Below are 17,106 nucleotides of genomic sequence, written 5' to 3' on the forward strand. Positions count from 1 at the left end.
TATTTCTCTTTCTTTTAAAGAACTAAATAAAAACAAGTAATCAAAGATTATAAGAGCATTTATTTGTTGTGCTTTCTTCAACTTTTTAAGTTATTGATATTTAAAATTGACTCGGGGCCATGTTAAGTGAGTTGGAGGGTCACATGTGGCCCACAGGCCACCATTTGCCCACCCCAGCTGTATTAGCAGTTGTACTAGTGGTAGAGCTCCATCTTCTTAATTGGAGCTGGACACACTGCCATTAATAAATTAATTCTCTCCTGGCCAGAGGGTACGATCAGAGCTGGTGCTCTAATGTTCACAGAACACCAGGAAAGGGCTCTCTTTGATGCCCCTGTGGTAGGTAACGAGGTAATGTCCCCCATGGGATGCCCTTTTAGTAGACAAAACACGACATACATGTGTCTAATAGTGTAGAAATGCCATAAAGTCTGCCTGACTTGAGAAGTTAGTTGCCCTCTATATGCACATGTGGGAAAATGTGATCTCATGAAGCACCTTTATAATTGAGAATGACAGAAAATGGAAAAATGTTATTTTTAGATGATTTCCCTGGCAGGTGTAATCAAAATTAAGACATTTAATCTTAACAAGGGTTTTTAACTTTCACTATACTTGTTAGACAACTTTTGTGCCCCAAGCTGCATAAAGCTGATGCCAGATTTATTAACTTTGCCCCTAGCCGTCAAGTCCACCGCTGAAATAATGGCTGAATCAATTTATAAGCATAGTTTGATTTAACTGTGCACATAAGCAGTCGACTCTCTCCAACAATAAACTCCAGGCCTTCCTCAGCCACCTTCTTTTGTCTTCTCTCTCTTCTTATTCTGTCCAGCTCCTCCTTCTTGGGCAGCTTCCCAAAAAAGCCAGAGCACTCATTTATCCTCTTCAATTTTCCTTTTAGACCCCTCTCCACCCTCAACACCAACAGCCCTGTCCTACTTTGGTATCAGCCTTTCTCTCCGATGACTTTGTTTTCCGGCTCCGAGCAGCTTCTGGTGCTCATCGAAGCACTATCACAGTCTCACAGAGTATTATTAGTACCACGACGCCTGAAAAAGGAGAGCAGCGAGGGGAATACAGGCTGTATATGTACATGTGTGGAGAATCAGAACTCTATATACTGAGATATAAAAAACAAGATGTTTAATAGATAAACTCCATGATTGGTTTTCCAGGTTTAAAGCGCCCAGTGTTCTTTGGCTGGGAGGACTTTCCGCTTCTCCTATTTTAAATCAATTCTTCCGGAAGCCACTTATCATTGCTGATTTTTGAGGTCTTTGAAAAGGGAGGAGAGCTGGATTACTTTTCCATCGAAGTGGGGAGCACTCATATGAGATTACCATACACAGTGTAAGCCGCAAATTTGCTGTCCATGCCAAAGTGAGCACGAATAATTTCTTTTAAAGACACACTCTGTCCTCTTTTTTTCTGGAAAGATCCTTCATCAGTGGGCGTTTGAATGATGGTGTTTTCTCTGAATTTGTTGTCAGCAAGCTTCTGATCATGGTCTGGTTGAATAACATAAGCTACAAACACAAGTCCTGAGAACATGATTTACTGTAGCGTGTCTCGGCGGGAGAAAGATTTATGAGCTTCAGGCTGCACTTTTGTTTTCAAGTTCTGACCTCAGCTGCAGATCCACAAAGCAGCGTGATGGTGGTGTTCAGAAGACGCAGAGAAGTCGTCCTCTCATGGATTGTTATTGATGGTGAACTGATAAATCACTGCACAAGTCTGAAAAACTTAATTTCTAACCCCAGTTAATGCTACTCCCTTCAGAGATTGATCTCATGTTTGATAGAAAGAATTACAGCAGCATCCATCAGGGATTATGCAATTTATCAGCTATCTTATCCAGTCTGTCAACTAATTTGTGATGTATGGTGAAATTTCCCAAATTCTCTTATTGCAAAGGTGGCATGCATCACAGTATTATCAGTCAGAATGACCCATTTGGTTAAAATGTTTGCAAATTGGGGACTGCATGGCTAGGTGCTTGGTTTTCTACACCTTTGGCAACAGGTCTGATTGAAATACCTGAATTCTGGGTTGGCCAAATACTTTTGTCCACACAGTGTATGTTGTGTTAATTAGTCGTATATCAACACTTTGGAGCATGGTTGTTTCCATCCTTAGTCATTAACATGTGTCTTACATACTCTATCTTTGATAGTCCATCCCTCACTAATGGAACAGTTAGTCAACCGCTATTTGCACTGTTACTTTATGCTTCTTATTTAGGTAATATGCCATAAAAATTCTAGATTCAAGCACTATCTTTGTCTAGGTTTTAAATATAAGCAGTGATAATAAAGATGTGAAGTATCTAGGTTCTGGCTCTTAAAATAGTTTTAAAAATGTAAAAGGTCTTTAATACACAGGACAAGAAATACTCAAAATACACAAACATGCATCAGCATGCGCTTTCTTTATCCCTGAAAAGGCCTAAGGCAATAAACTTCAGTGTATCTTTAAAGTTTTTCTTACCATCATACTCAAACTCCACCTCTCTCCCTCTTTCAGCTGAGGAACGGCAACATTCACTACATCTCAGATGCCGGCGTTGGCGGAAAAGTGGAGCGGACCATCGGAGAAGCTGTGTTGTCGGATGGTCAGTGGCATACGCTCCAGCTGGTCAAAAACAGCTCAGCCACAGTGCTCCAGGTGGACAGCAGCCACCCCAAAGTCATCCAGCATGCCACACAGGACTTTGGAGGTCTCAGCGTTTTAACCTTTTCACTGGGAGGCATCCCACCTGGACCTGCTCAGCAGAAAACTGCAGCAGGTGAGTTTCTGAGTGTCTCATTGGTTTTTCTTTGTTTTGGTTTTGGGATAAATCAGATGGTTGTGGTTGAATGCTCAAAGCTCAATTCTTTCAAAATTACAGTGCCTATAAAAATGTCATTTGGCTTTTTTGACAAAATTAAAATAGATTTCTACAAAGTAATATAAAAATTACATAAAAATACCTAATGTGAAATAAGTGACTGCATTTATATTCACCTCCTTCTAGTCAGTATTTAGTAAATGCACCTTTGGCTGCAATCACGGCTCTTAGTCTATGTGGATAGGTCTTAAATTAGACTTACACATCTGGACACTGCAATTTTACTCCATTCTTCTTTGCAAAACTGCTCAAACTTGCACAGGGATTGGCCGAGAACAGCCCTTTTCAAGTCCAGCCACAAATTCCCTTTTGGATTGATGTCTGGACTTTGACTCAGCCACTCCAGAAAATTCACCTTGTTTTCTTTAAATCATTTCTGTGTAGCTTTTTCTGTATGCTGTCTGCTGTATGCAGTCATTGTTTCGCTGAAAAACAAATCGTCCCTCAAGCCGTAGTTCTCTTGCAGTAAGATTTTCCTCCAAGATTTTCTTACATTTTGCTGCATTCATTTTACCCTTTACCTTTACAAGCCTTCCAGGGCTGGCTGCTGAAAAGCATCCCCACAGCATGATGCTGCCACCACCATGCCTCAGCGTCTTTTCTGACTGCCAAAAAGTACCATTTTGGTCTCATCAGACCAAAGAACTTTCTTCCACTTGGTCATGGAGTCTCCCACATGTCTTCTGGGGAACTCTAGTCAAGACTGAATCTGAGTTTTCCTTAACAGTGGCTGTTCCTTAGCCACTCTCCCAAAAAGCTTTGAATTGTGAAGACTCAGCCAACATCTGCTGTATGCAGAGTCTTCCCCATCTCAGCTGCTGAAGCTTGTAACTCCTACAGATTAGTCAGGTGTCTTGGTGGCCTCTCTCACTTGTCTCCTTCTTGCATGGTCACACAGTCTGTGAGGATGGCCTGATCTAGGCAGATTTACACATGTGCTATAGTCCTTCCATTTCTTGATGATGGATTTAACGGAACTCTGGGGGAAGTTTAATGCCTTGGACATTTTTTTGTATCCATCCCCTGGCTTATACCTTTCAATAACCTTTTCTCTGAGTTGCCTGGAGTGTTCTTTTGTCTCCATAGTGAAATGGTATCTAGAAATACTGATTAACCATAAACTGGACCTTCCAGACACAGGTGTCTTTATACTACAGTCCCCAATTCGCTGCCTGTGAGGCTACAAGCACCAATTTGCTGGACCTCTGTTGAATTAGGTCAGTCACTTTAAAGGGGGGGGGGTATTCATGCAATCACTTCATTAACATTACATAGTTTTTTAATTGACATTGTAGAAATCTTTTAAACTTTTACTTTAAAGAAAACATTTATAAAAAAAAAACATTATTTTAGTATCATGAAGTATGAGGATTTTTTTTTCTTTCAAACAGCAGTGGAGATGTTTCTCTTTACAGAGCTAGTTATCTTGGTCAAACTCTAATTGAATGTGCACTATTTTTGCATGCATGTGTATTAATGTGCTATGTCAAGCACACATGTTCAAGCTTTCAAAAGCTGGTGACTCACCAAGACACTCACCCACTGTAAGTTACAACATGTTATGGAAAACTCTTCTAGGTACTAGAAGTGCATAGACATGCACATACCATAGGGTCCATGTGTTTCACAGAGTGTTTGTGTGCTTGTGAGCCCTTATAAATCCAGTACAAACTCTTTTTTTTCACCCCAAACAAATTAATAGTCTGCCGTGCAAACTGCTGACCATATTTGGTGGCCATCCAAGCGGACTCTGTGAAACTGGCCTGAAAGCTGTTTCTACTGAGATTCTCCTGTTATGAATTTACTGCTGTTGAATAAATGTTTCTTTATCAGGGTATCATTTATGTACAAGATAACTAATATTGATATAATCTGACTTTGTCTTGGAGCGGACGCCTCTGAGTGTTTTCCTCTCATTTTCAAGGCCTCTGCTCTTGGCTTAGACCTAAATCACAGAAACCCCTGTCCTTGGTTTGAGTTAAGAAGGGTTTGAAAAAGGTGAACGAGAGGGTGTCCAAGGGGAGGCAGTGCAGTAAATTAAAGATGTTCAAGGGAGGAAGAAATCTGACCTAATACTATGGACTAATATGGTAAAAATGAGCAATTTGAAGGATTTGCTGACCTTTTTTTAACCAGAGCATTCATAAAAACAAGCACATTCAGAGCATGCATATCTGTGGCAGGCTGCCTGTTAACCAACCCTTTTTTGAATATGTTTCTTAGGAGCTGTGTACTCACTTTTTCAAGAGCTAATGAAAAGACACGAATGGATTTAATCTGCATTGGGATAAATTCAATAAAAATCTATTTACCCCGGTGAGGCAGTGCTGTTAGGCAACACACGAAGCAAAAGATTGAATTAGACACAGAGTCATTCATCCAACACAGATGTATGTCTTGAAGCTATAATGTCTCAGACCATGGACGCTCTGCAAGAAAATATTTCATATTTCTTTCAAATTGGCCAGAGTTTCATTCAACCCATTTTTAAAATATTATGTTTTTAAGGATGTGCTTTCCACAAGGAATTCTGACTTTTTCATGTTGTCCTAAGATTGAACCAATTACCCATCTAAACAAAATTCCTTTTAGCTCTGAGTTTGAGTCCTAGTTCCTGTTATTTACAAGGAAGCACTCCAGCCAAGGCAGACGTACTGAAAGCCATCATTCTGGTGGTAAATTATTCTCCTCCAGGCAACTGTTGGTATCCTTGTTTGCTGCTGATGACTGTTTCTTGTTAACTGAACATGCTTTCTCTTTTTTCTTACAGGATTCGACGGCTGCTTGGCCTATGTGAAATACAACGGGGAGAACTTGCCATTTACTGGAGAGCACAGCCTTGTCTCTCTAACAAAGACCAGTTCATCTGTCAAGATCGGATGCAGGGGTCCCAACTTGTGTGAGAGTAACCCATGCTGGGAAGGTCTGATGTGTGTCAACCAGTGGTACACCTACCAGTGTGTCCCGCCTGGTGATTGCGCCTCTAACCCCTGCCAGAACCATGGAAGCTGTGTGCCAGACCCACGATCAGGTTTCACCTGCGTCTGCTCTGAGTTCTACACAGGGAAGACTTGTGAGACCTTGGTGGCCTGTCTGGGGGTCCAGTGCCCTCAGGATACTGTCTGTAAGACAGCCAACAACGGCGGGTATGTCTGCAGCCCCACCCCCACAGCTGAGACAATGGTTCTCCCCATCTGGGCGGTGCCTGCTATTGTTGGCAGCTGTGCCACTATCCTCGCTTTGGTGGTGCTCAGCCTGATCCTGTGCAACCACTGCAAGGACCGCAATAAGACGAAAGTGCCAAAAGAACCCAAGGAGAAGAAACCCAAGGAGAAGAAGAAGAAGAAAAAGAAGAAGGGTAGTGAGAACGTGGCCTTTGATGACCCTGATAACATCCCTCCATATGGAGATGATATGACGGTACGGAAGCAACCAGAAGGAAACCCCAAGCCAGACATCATTGAGAGGGAGAATCCGTACCTGATCTATGATGAAACAGACATTCCCCACAACAATGAGACCGTCCCAAGTGCTCCCTGTGCCCCCTGTAATGGCCCAGAAGCAGATATCGAACACTATGACATAGACAATGCTAGCAGTATCGCTCCCTCAGATGCAGACATCATCCAACACTACAAGCAGTTCCGCAGTCATACACCCAAGTTCTCCATCCAGAGACACAGCCCGCTGGGCTTCGCAAGGCAGTCTCCTCTTCCTCTTGGAGCTACCAGCTACACCTACCAGCCTCAGTACACTCAGGCACTGAGGTCCACACCACTCAGCCACTCACATTCAGCCTGTCCGACCCCGAATCCCCTCTCCAGACACTCCCCTGCCCCATTCACCAAACCCTCCTCCTTTTACCGAAACACACCAACAAGAGAACTCAACCTGGCTCGTCGTGAAGGCAGCCCACTGGACCTTCACAACGACATGTGCCAGCCTCCACCCATGTTCAATTACGCCACCCGGCTGGGGAGGCGCAGCAAGAGTCCGCAGACCATGGCGAGCCACGGCCACACTTCAAGGCCTGGCAGTCGACTCAAGCAGCCAATTGAGCAGATCCCCCTGGAGACTGGGCCTCCTGTGGGGCTGTCCATCGAGGAAGTGGAGCGGCTGAACACTCCGCGCCCACGCAATCCCAGCATCTGCAGCGCCGATCATGGGCGCTCCAGCTCGGAAGAGGACTGTCGCAGGCCGCTGTCAAGGGTGCGTAACCCAGCTGATGGCATCCCTGCCCCAGAGTCCTCTTCAGAAAGTGACTCACATGACTCCTTCACCTGCTCGGAGATGGAGTATGACCGGGAGAAGCCGGTGTCTTACAGCTCTAGAGTTCCTAAGCTCTCCCAAGTCAATGAGTCAGACGCCGACGATGAGGATTACGGCGGGAGGCTCAAGCAGAGGAGGTACTCGAGCCGGAGGGCTGAAGGTGGGCCTGGCATTCCCCAGATGCCCCCAAATGAGCAGCACTACACCCTGCCCCACAAAATGGGCCAGCAAGCCGGGGGTTTCAACTGGGACAATCTGTTGAACTGGGGCCCCGGCTTTGGACATTATGTTGACGTGTTCAAGGACTTAGCCTTGCTCCCGGAGAACGCGGCGGCAAAAGACATTGAAATGAACAGTGGGGATGGCTCAGTGACCATTCTTAATGAAGGAGAAGCTGAGCAATATGTATGAGACTATTTATTACAAGGTTGTAGAATATGGTGATGTTCTCCAATTTCATAAAAAGAAGGAATACTGTATATTTCAAAAGAACATTGGACTTCTTTTATTTTTTACATTATTTCAAAATACATGACGACTTTCAATGCAGTAAGGCAGAACAATGGCACCTGTAACCTGACATGTTTAGCCACCTTGGAATAGTTTGCCAGTCTTTCCATGTCCAACCTCAACTGTACAATCGTGCATTCATCTCTCTGAGGTCTCATTACAGCGTATCCATCGACACCTTGTGGCTCAAAAATATAGAAAAAAGTAATCCATGTCTGAATTCCATTTAGTTACTGCAAAGCTCCTTTGGCTTTATCTTGATCAAACATTTCTGCTTTTTATTACCGATATTGCCTCTCCTTTCCAAAAACTTCTACAACTTCACAGCTGAGAGATGAGACGGCCGATAATTTTAACACTCACAGGAAGAAAATTCCAACTAGCCGTGGAGCAAAAAGGAAACTCCTGGTCTCTTGTCTTTTTAGGGGTCAATTTTTAATTTACTTAAAAAGAAGCATGTGTGTGTTTGATCCAAGTGCACCTGTAGGTGACAGGACACAGTCCTCGGTGTGAGAGCAAGTCCACTGTTTTCCCTGCACGGTAAAGTAAACCCCACCTAGCCACAATCCCCTTTTCTCTCCGTCTATCAGTGCTTTGGTGTGTTTTCTCTCTGAAGACTGGCTAAACGCTCCAAGAGTGAGGATTAATCAAGTCCCCCTGCCTTACAGACATTTGAGGATCCCAGTACGGGGGAGGGCTTTTCCTCCTTCTCTGTTTTTCTGGCCTGGGTTCAGTGGGAGAGGAGGTTTTGGCGGGATAGTGTTTGTCAAAAATTGCATTTTTCTGACCAGCCAAGTGTTTCTCGGGCAACTCTAATGGTGATGATATTGATGATACTGATGTATGGAACCCAACTAAAACACTATGAACTTGTGTACATTTTTTTAATTCATGAGAAATCATGGAGTCATTCGTTGTTGGCGTCTTCGTCCATTATTTTGACATGTATGGTTTCTACATTTTTGTACTGTTTATTAACTTAAATTACTTAAACTGTGTTTTTATGGATATTTTCATATGCTGAAATGTATGTTCTTACTTTCGGGGAAAGTAAGATTGAAGACTTATTTTTTACATTTGTTACATATGTAACATCAGTATTTTCCACTTTTGATAAAACTATAACATGCTGTATGCTTTGTACCTGTAAAAAGCCAATAACAGAATAAAAAGTATTTATTTAAAAGCTGCTTCAGAATATTTTGTCTTTCCTGCAAGGGTTAAAAAACGTAATCTAGAACAGGGGTTCTCAACTTTTTCAGCCCGCAACCCCCAAAATAAAGGTGCAAGGGACCCGGGATCCCCACTGTACCTAAAGGTGGCTGAACACAGCCATGCACCTTCAAGAATAGTCACATGGAGACAAGGCAAACACATAACGGGAGAGCTTTCTGGAGCCCAGCCAAACTGGGGAACAGCAAAAATCATGGACCACTGTGAAGTTAAGCTGTGGTATATTATATTAAACCTTAAAAATAACTACTCTTATCAAAGAAACAAATTTTAATGCATTTGTGTAGTAAGTAGCCCTCTTAAAAATGTAAATCCTTTCATTAAAAACAGAATTAAAATACTTTAAAATACCCAAAATGGGTTAATAATGGCAGAAATGGTGGGAAAGGTGGAGAAATTGGATTTTAAAAGTAGGAGAAATGGGTTAGAAAAAATTAGATAAAAGTGGCAAACATGGCAAAAATTGGTTAAAGTGGCAAAAACTTGGCATATTAAGTGGTAAAGGGGATTAAAATGTGGCTGAAATGGTGTTAAAGTGGCAAAAATATGTGGAAATTTGGTGAAGTGGGATGAAAATTAATATAAACTGGCAAAAAAAAAACAGCTGAGGAAGAAATATGCAGAAATGGGCATATCAAATTGTGAAATGTGTCTTAAAAAGTGGTAAAAGGGGTTATAGCGGCAATAATCTGTCAACAGAGCCAACAATAGGTGTAGAGTTGCAAGATTTGGTTTAAAAGTGGCAAAAACAGGCAGAAAAAAGTGGGGGAAAGGGTTTAAAATTGACAAAAAAAATGGGTTTAAGTTGAAAAAATGTGTAAAAATTGGCAAAATTGGTGTGAAAAAATTAATGAAAACAGGCTAAAATTTGGCTACATTTATGCAAAGTGGGAGCAGTATAATTTTAAAAAAGTTCATAGCTTTTTTAAGGCATCTGGAGACCCCCTCTAAGTGTCTTGCTACCCTCAATGGGGTCCTGACCCCAAAGTTGAGAACCCCTGATCTAGTTAACTAGTTTAGATAAGAGTTATTCAGTACTCACAGAAGTATAAGAAGGTCTCTGATACAGTCTTACAGGTGATTACAGGCATCAATCAAGACAAGTTTAAGAAAATACAGGCTATGCAATATTTTATGCCAGTAACATTTACATTTTATGTGCCAGGGAAAGAAGAACTTGCAAATTAGCAAAGTTAACATTTAGTAAATTTCAATGTGTGCTGAAATTGAAGTGTTGAATTAAGCAAAGCTACTAATGTTTGCATAGTCTGTGTTTTCTGATTATGAATTTCGAGGGCCTCCCTGAACATTGGTGTTTAGCTTGACATATTAATAAATGGTTTGATAGAAACAGACCATTTCTTTTTTGTTTTGTAACCTCGTGTGCAAAAAAACCCACAAGAACACAAAAGAAAAAAAAGCATTTGTCACTTTAAAGACCCCATAAAGTGAAAATAAATATGAATTGAGATTAGTTGTGTGATAGGTCACTGTTTTATTAACCCCCAGGTCAAATTTCAGTCAAATAAAACATCTCTAAGTTTATAGAATTAAGCTGTAAAAACATGAAAAATGACTGTAAAATCTGCTCCAGGATGGTCTTTGTTGAATGAGCTGAAGCCACACCCACTCAGGATAAATACACTTCTCTCTGATAAAAAAAAAAAAAAAATGCTACAATATGAATAGAGGAATGCACTCACACCATTATCCTGCCTCTTAACCTTTTTTGACCTTAGAAGAAGAGACTAAGTCTATTTTCTGGTTCAAATCTCTGTCATGATACTTAAAATGATCCATAGACCACTGTGGCAGATAGATTTGGCAAATTTACCTCACAATGAACAGAAAAACAACATTGAACTGACTGTTAACTTTTGATAAAGGTAGTGACATCAGCTACTGTAATAACAGGCTGTACTGAGATGGACTGCTCTGTGATTTAATATTGTAGTGATAGAGGGGCGGGGTCATTCCCTACTGTGGACTCATGATATCACAAGCCCACATATTTACAGGTTTTCTGATTAATTAAACCCAATTAATTAATCATTTTTCATTCAGTCTTAGAGGGTGCTTATGTTGTAGATATATACTGTTTGGGCCAAAGATTTAGGCTGAAATAAGTCACTGATGTGGTGAGTAAGCTGCCTGACGGCACCATCAGGGTGGGAAGGAGAATTGACACAACCCTGGTTGTGCTCTTGATGTCCTTGCATACAACCAGGGGGATGGGAAAATATCAAATCCATTGAACCAATAACTACATCCAAAACTTTAGGTCAAAGTAAGGAGTGGATGTGTTGGGTCAGCAAGGCCTAGGGTACCGTTCAGGCGGGTAGTAGGGTTACCACGAGCCCCTGGTGGCACTGTGGATGTCCCAAGGGCCCGAAACCCGCCAGTGCTTGCTGGGCGTATAACCAGGGGGAAGAAGTCTTGACAAAAGTGACGCTGTTGACATTGACCTTTGCTGCTGAGTGACACACATACTGTATGTCAATATGTGTCCACCTCCTATATTGAGCCTGTGATAATTCCTTAGTGCACGAATGAAAGCAGAGTGATTAATTTGTTTGTTTTACAGCATCATTTTGAACTAGATAATTCAGTGAAATTAATGCTTTCTTTTGAAAGCTCTCATTTCTGTTTCATTTTGGATTTTTGTACACCCTTAAACTAGGGGTATTTTGCGCTCTGTTTGGATAAAGACCTGCTTTTATTTTGAAAGAAAATTGAAGGTAGTGGCATGAACCAAACCAAAGAAAAGAAACTTCTGACGGATTCAAAAGGAAATAAGGGAATAGTGAGGAGGTAAATGTTTGATAATGTTAGTTGACTTTTCCACTGAGCTGTCTGTGAGTTTTACAACTAAAATAAGAAATTAAAAGCAGTGGTAGACGTATTTAACATTACTGTGGCTGCAGGGAGACATTGCAGTGGTTTAACCAAAGTATGCTTAAAAGGACAATAAAGCATGCAAGTAATGCAATTAGAAAAATTAATGCACTAATTATGACCTTAACTGCCTTAAATTTAATGAATCAGTGCTTACAGCCCTGGTTTATCAGAACATTAGTTAAAAAAACTGCTCAAAAAATCAACTGTTTCATGTTACACTTGGGCTTTTCTAGCTGTCCTTTTGCAAAGGAAAGATTGTTAGCCAAGCTAGTGCTAACCTTAGCTTAGCTTGTTTCTATATCCTGTTGTTTTTAAGCTAAGTGTCCTTAAGTGTGCTGAGCCAGGCCTACAACACTGATAGCAATCGTACTTCCACGGAGAGTAAGAGGTGTAGCCAACAGCTGTTAAAGACTGGTTATAACATGAACTTTTATTTTATTGCACTAGTATCAGAAGGGCAATCAGTGTCCACCAACTTTACAGTCAAGGTAACTTAATCTGTATCCAGAAGGAAATAATGCTATCATATAATCTTTAATTTAAATGCATGTAAGCAGTGTTTCAAGATGAGATTAGCTTCCATACTCCATCATATGTGTGGTGAGGTGTTTTTAATTCAAGGCTCGCTCTGTGCAGTCTTTAAATAAAAAGTGAGTCTCAACAAAATATTTCAAAAAAGGCATTTCAGGTCCTGAATGAAACTGAGCCACCTCTCTGACAGCCAAGCAAAACATCAAGCTGACTCCGAAACGCAGCGCCTTATATTGCTTTCAACAATTATTTACATCTGGCTTATTGAGCAGAACGTCTTTTTTTTACCATAGTTCAGGGATTGGGTATGCAACATGCTTATCTTCTCCGTCATCGAGGGGAGAGAGGCCACGAGAGAAAGCCCAGGGAGCCATGAACCCAGCGAAGAGTGACAGCCTGAATCTGGGTAAAATACTCACGGAGGGCCCAGGTCCTGTGGAGAGCCCTGTTGACCAGATTCTCTTTGGGAAGGCTGCACCACGCTGACGCTGAGATAATAACAACACTCACAATGGTAATGAGAGTGTGGGTGGTAAATAGGAGATTCAAATAAACCTGCGTGTTGTGTGACATGGCTGGGTCTGAAAGATATCAGGACGAGGTAACATCAGGAGCAAACCCTCCTCCTCATCCTCCCTATAGGTGAGCAGGACAGGCTTGTATACACAAAAGGCACATTGTTCTACAGTACACTAAGATGTAAAACACTCATGAGGACTGACATGAATCTGTCTTCCTGATTTTCTTTGGGGGCAGGGAGATGGGGGTGTTTCATTTTTTTCCAAGTGCTGTTTTTGGATATTATCCAGATGGCTGCTGGACTTCAGCAAATGGCAGAGGAGCTCATGATGTGTTTAAGGATTAATTGACGTGTATATCTTACGTGCAAACACTGCATGTTATATTATACGACAGTGCCCTTCTAGACTTACTGCATATGCTATTCTGATCGACCCAAATACACACGGGTGCTATTCCAGTAAGCATAAGCTATCTTTGTTTGTAATATTAAGAGATGGCAAAAGTACACACATTCCTTAGTCGAGTTTAAGTGCAGTTACTTTCCTAAAAGGGTGAAGGAGGCAGAGGCACTGACTCAGCTTCGCTTAAGGGTTTAATAAAATCTGCTTTAAATATTAGTCCTCAGAAGGATTTTTTTACTTTCTGTTTTAATGCAGAGGTTGCTGAGCCAGATGTCGTGTTAGGGGCAGTGTTAAACCGAAATGTCAAGCAAAGTAAAACAACACTACATCAAAACAGCGGTGGATAATGAATTAACTGTGATTAAATGAAGCTCAGCGTTTGTTCATGCAGGACTAAGTAGTCATACGCCCAGTGTGATCAGCTGATGGTCAGCTGATCTCAATTATCGCCTCCCAGCTCTCACAGCCAATCACAGCTCTTTCTCTTAATAAAGTGGTGTATTTAAATATGATGTACTTGTCACTAATACCTGCTTGCATTAATGCAGATCCACCATGCTGCTGCTGGCAAAGCTTCGCCTCCTCCTTTATAGCATAAAGCTTGTTTCACCCTCATTTTCAGATTAATGCTAATTGCTTTTAAACAAACTTTATCATATTCAATACACATTGTCATTAATGTCTCTATCCATATGGGGTTTCAAGCCATGCATTCCCTAGAAAGTCAGAGCATGCTGCTTGACTAACCCAGGGAGCTTCTTTTGAGTAGAAACTACTCTGCCAAGTTAAACTATATATCAACTTCACAATAAAATTATTTAATATGTGAGGAGCGCACTCCTGAATGAACCACATTTATTGGAAAGCTGAGTTTAATTTCACTAGCCCAGGCCTGGGCCACTTTGCTGCTTCAGGATCTGGAATGCTTGCTGTAATTGATGGAATCATGAATTCTGCTCTCTACCAGAAAATCCTGGAGAATGTCTGACCATAAGTTGGTGACCTCAAGCTCAAGCACACTTGGGTTATCTAGCAGGACATGATGGACAAGTGGACTCTGGCACAGTTCAGATGAGATGTGAATGCAACCGCGCTCGGATACGGGACAGAGCGTTGTATCAGCTTTATGACATCATTGTAAAAACTAAACTTCTTTCAACACCACGGCAGTTTGTTCATATTTTTCCTCAATAAAGGGCGGAAATCATCAGAATCCAGTCAATAAATGGTCTGTTGTGACTCACCTTAAAGATGAACACAAGTTTGAGTTTGTCAGAGGATGTGCAAAGGCAATAAACGTCTCCTGTCACCTCAAAAACTGCTGTATCTGCGTAGCGTGAGCCCATTTAATCCTCTGAGTTGTAGTAGATGTGCAGATATGAAGAGCGAAGTTGCTGGCATCTTAAAAGTGATTTTAATCATCCGTGGCTGCAGGATGGACTTTCTGCCAGGTCAAAACAAAAACAATGTGGTTGCCATGGTAGCTTCTTCTTCTTTCTCCTCCTTTGCGGGGTTGTAAACCAGCGACGTGCATACCTGCTGTTTCAGACTGAGTAATTACGCAAGTGCTCCCTGGTCCGGTTTGAAGTTGTGCAATGATGTGCCGCAGCGCGGTTGGAAACAAGTGGACCTAGTGTGAAAGTGGCCTAAATTAAAACAGTTCTGCAGAGAAGAGTGGGCCAAAATTATTACTATTACTTTTCTGCATAGGTTTTGATGGCTTTTTTTCTTTAATAATTAAAATCATTATTTAAAAACTACATTTTTGATTTACTAAGGTTATCTTTGTCTTATAACAAAATTTGTTTGATGCTCTGAAACATTTAAAGGGGAGTTATGCAAAAATCACTTTTTCAGGCTTTTCTAACAAAAATATGTACCCCTGGTCTATCCACAATCCCCTCAAGAATCAGAAAAAAAAATTCCCTCCCCCCTTTCTTTCTCCATCTTTCAGAAGATGTTTGCTAAAATAAGCCATTTCAGATTTCCCCCTTATGATGTCACGTGGGGAGTTAGCCCCACCCCCATGTCTGGTTGGCCCTCCCCACTTGGAAGAAAGTTCCACCCTCCTCTGCTGATCCTCCTCTCAGCTGGCAGCTGAGGAGAGCCACGTCCATTAAGCAACATCCATTCCTGAGGGGGTGGAGTCTGGGGCGGAGTCAGACATCTCATTAACATTTAAAGCCACAGACACAGAAACAGCTCGTTCTGAGCAGGGCTGAAACAGAGAGTTTTTAGACATGTAAAAATCCAATACTGGAGTGGTTTTTGTTCGGTAACAAACTATGCAGGCATATTTTGGGGACCTCTGAGACCAATATAAACTTCTCTTAAAGGGGTAAAATATGTGACCTTTAAGTGTCACAAATATGCAGAAATTCTAAAATCAGGAAGGAGGAAAATACTTTTTCACGGCACTGTTTACTATAGCTGAGGGCAGCTGTGTAGATGAGCCATCAGTATTAACTAATCCCACTCACAGGCGTTTATACTCATTGACACTTTAATGACTGCAGTGGGAGCAGTTTGGGTTTCAGTGTCTTGCCAAAGGACACATTTGACATGACACTGCAGAGGCTGGGGATCAAACCCCTAACATTCCTTTTGAGGGACTCTACCCACTCAACTCTCCCCACCGAGTTACCCCAAAACATAGTCATCATAACATCCTCTAGAGACTGAACTGTCTTGAAAACAACAAGTGAAGCTGCTTTCAGAGGATCATTTTGGAGTCAACATGGCCCAGGTTTCAGTCAGCCTAGTAACAGACAGAGGTGGAGCTGAGAAAGGTCTTAAGCCTCCTGGCAAACAGCTACAACTCACCCACCTGTCAGCCAACTCAACCACTGATTATGCAAATGCATGAATAACTCCTCGGCTTAAGATAATCGGAGCAGAATCACGTTAAACAAATCCCTTTCCCAAAACCGTATAAAGATGTGAACTTTTGACATCAGAGTTTGGGTTTGTCCCAGACTGTTGGTAGAAAAGGAGTACACTCAAACCTTCAAAACTCTTCAGGTGACCAAAGGAAGCGCTCTGATCTGTAGGATCTTATAAACTCTCACTTCCCACTCAACTCACCTGGATCACCTTTTAGGGTTTGCATTAAACTTTATCATTGAGCACTCTCAAGAGGTGTTTTATTGCTGTTGTGAAACTTGCATCGGGCTGTTTCTTATGAAGTCAGCTTTTTGTGTAATGGTTCAAAAACATGCTACTATGCACAAACACACGTCTATGGTTCTCATTTAGCAGCAGAGTAATCTTATTATCACCTGTTTGTTTCATAAAGATGCAGACTTCAGATGGAAGCGGCGTGCTTTCCAAGTCAGCCTTAATGTGTTTTGCAAGGTGTGAAAGCGCCGTCCCACGTTTTCCCATGGAGCTCTTACACAGTCTCTTTTTTCCTCCTCTTCTTGAATCCACAGATGTCATCAAAACATAATTCCCATTAAGCTGATTTCCATGTTGACTTAACAGTTTCCCCAGTATTTACAAAAGGATGTGGCACTGAGCTGCGATCGACTTCCATGACACAGACCCCCCCTCCCCCCAAAAAAATCCTCCCAAAGGCTTGTTTATCAAGATTGATTATTCTGAGTTCCAGTGTCCTCATGCAGCTCCAGCACCTCCTGAAGCTTGACTAGAGTGACTCATAATTAAAAACACGTTCAACGCTGGAACAACAACAGTCTTACTGTCATCAATTAATGCTTAAAGTCCTGACTTAACTTCACTGTGGATGAGTAAGGAGGCAGAGGGAGTGAACCCTATCTTCAACTTTTCAGAAAACTTTTAAAGTTAGCAATAAAAAGATAATCTGCCACAAAAACTTGATGCTCTTTTCTG

The 17,106-nt window shown here is 41.6% G+C and overlaps 1 protein-coding gene across 2 annotated transcripts in view; it reads left to right on the forward strand.

Moving 5' to 3' along the window:
• The window catches only part of LOC121516541 (protocadherin Fat 4), a 194,087-nt gene extending 185,232 nt beyond the window's left edge, over positions 1–8,855 (forward strand). For both annotated transcript variants that reach the window (XM_041797881.1, XM_041797882.1), the window contains 2 exons: positions 2,527–2,788; positions 5,661–8,855. In XM_041797881.1, the coding sequence (XP_041653815.1) occupies positions 2,527–2,788; positions 5,661–7,570 (2,172 nt within the window). In that variant the 3' untranslated portion in view covers positions 7,571–8,855. The remainder of the gene's footprint in view (positions 1–2,526; positions 2,789–5,660) is intronic.
• Positions 8,856–17,106: the final 8,251 nt, after the last annotated feature.

This window comes from Cheilinus undulatus, linkage group 10 (genome assembly GCF_018320785.1).
Source record: "Cheilinus undulatus linkage group 10, ASM1832078v1, whole genome shotgun sequence".
NCBI classification, from domain to species: domain Eukaryota; kingdom Metazoa; phylum Chordata; class Actinopteri; order Labriformes; family Labridae; genus Cheilinus; species Cheilinus undulatus.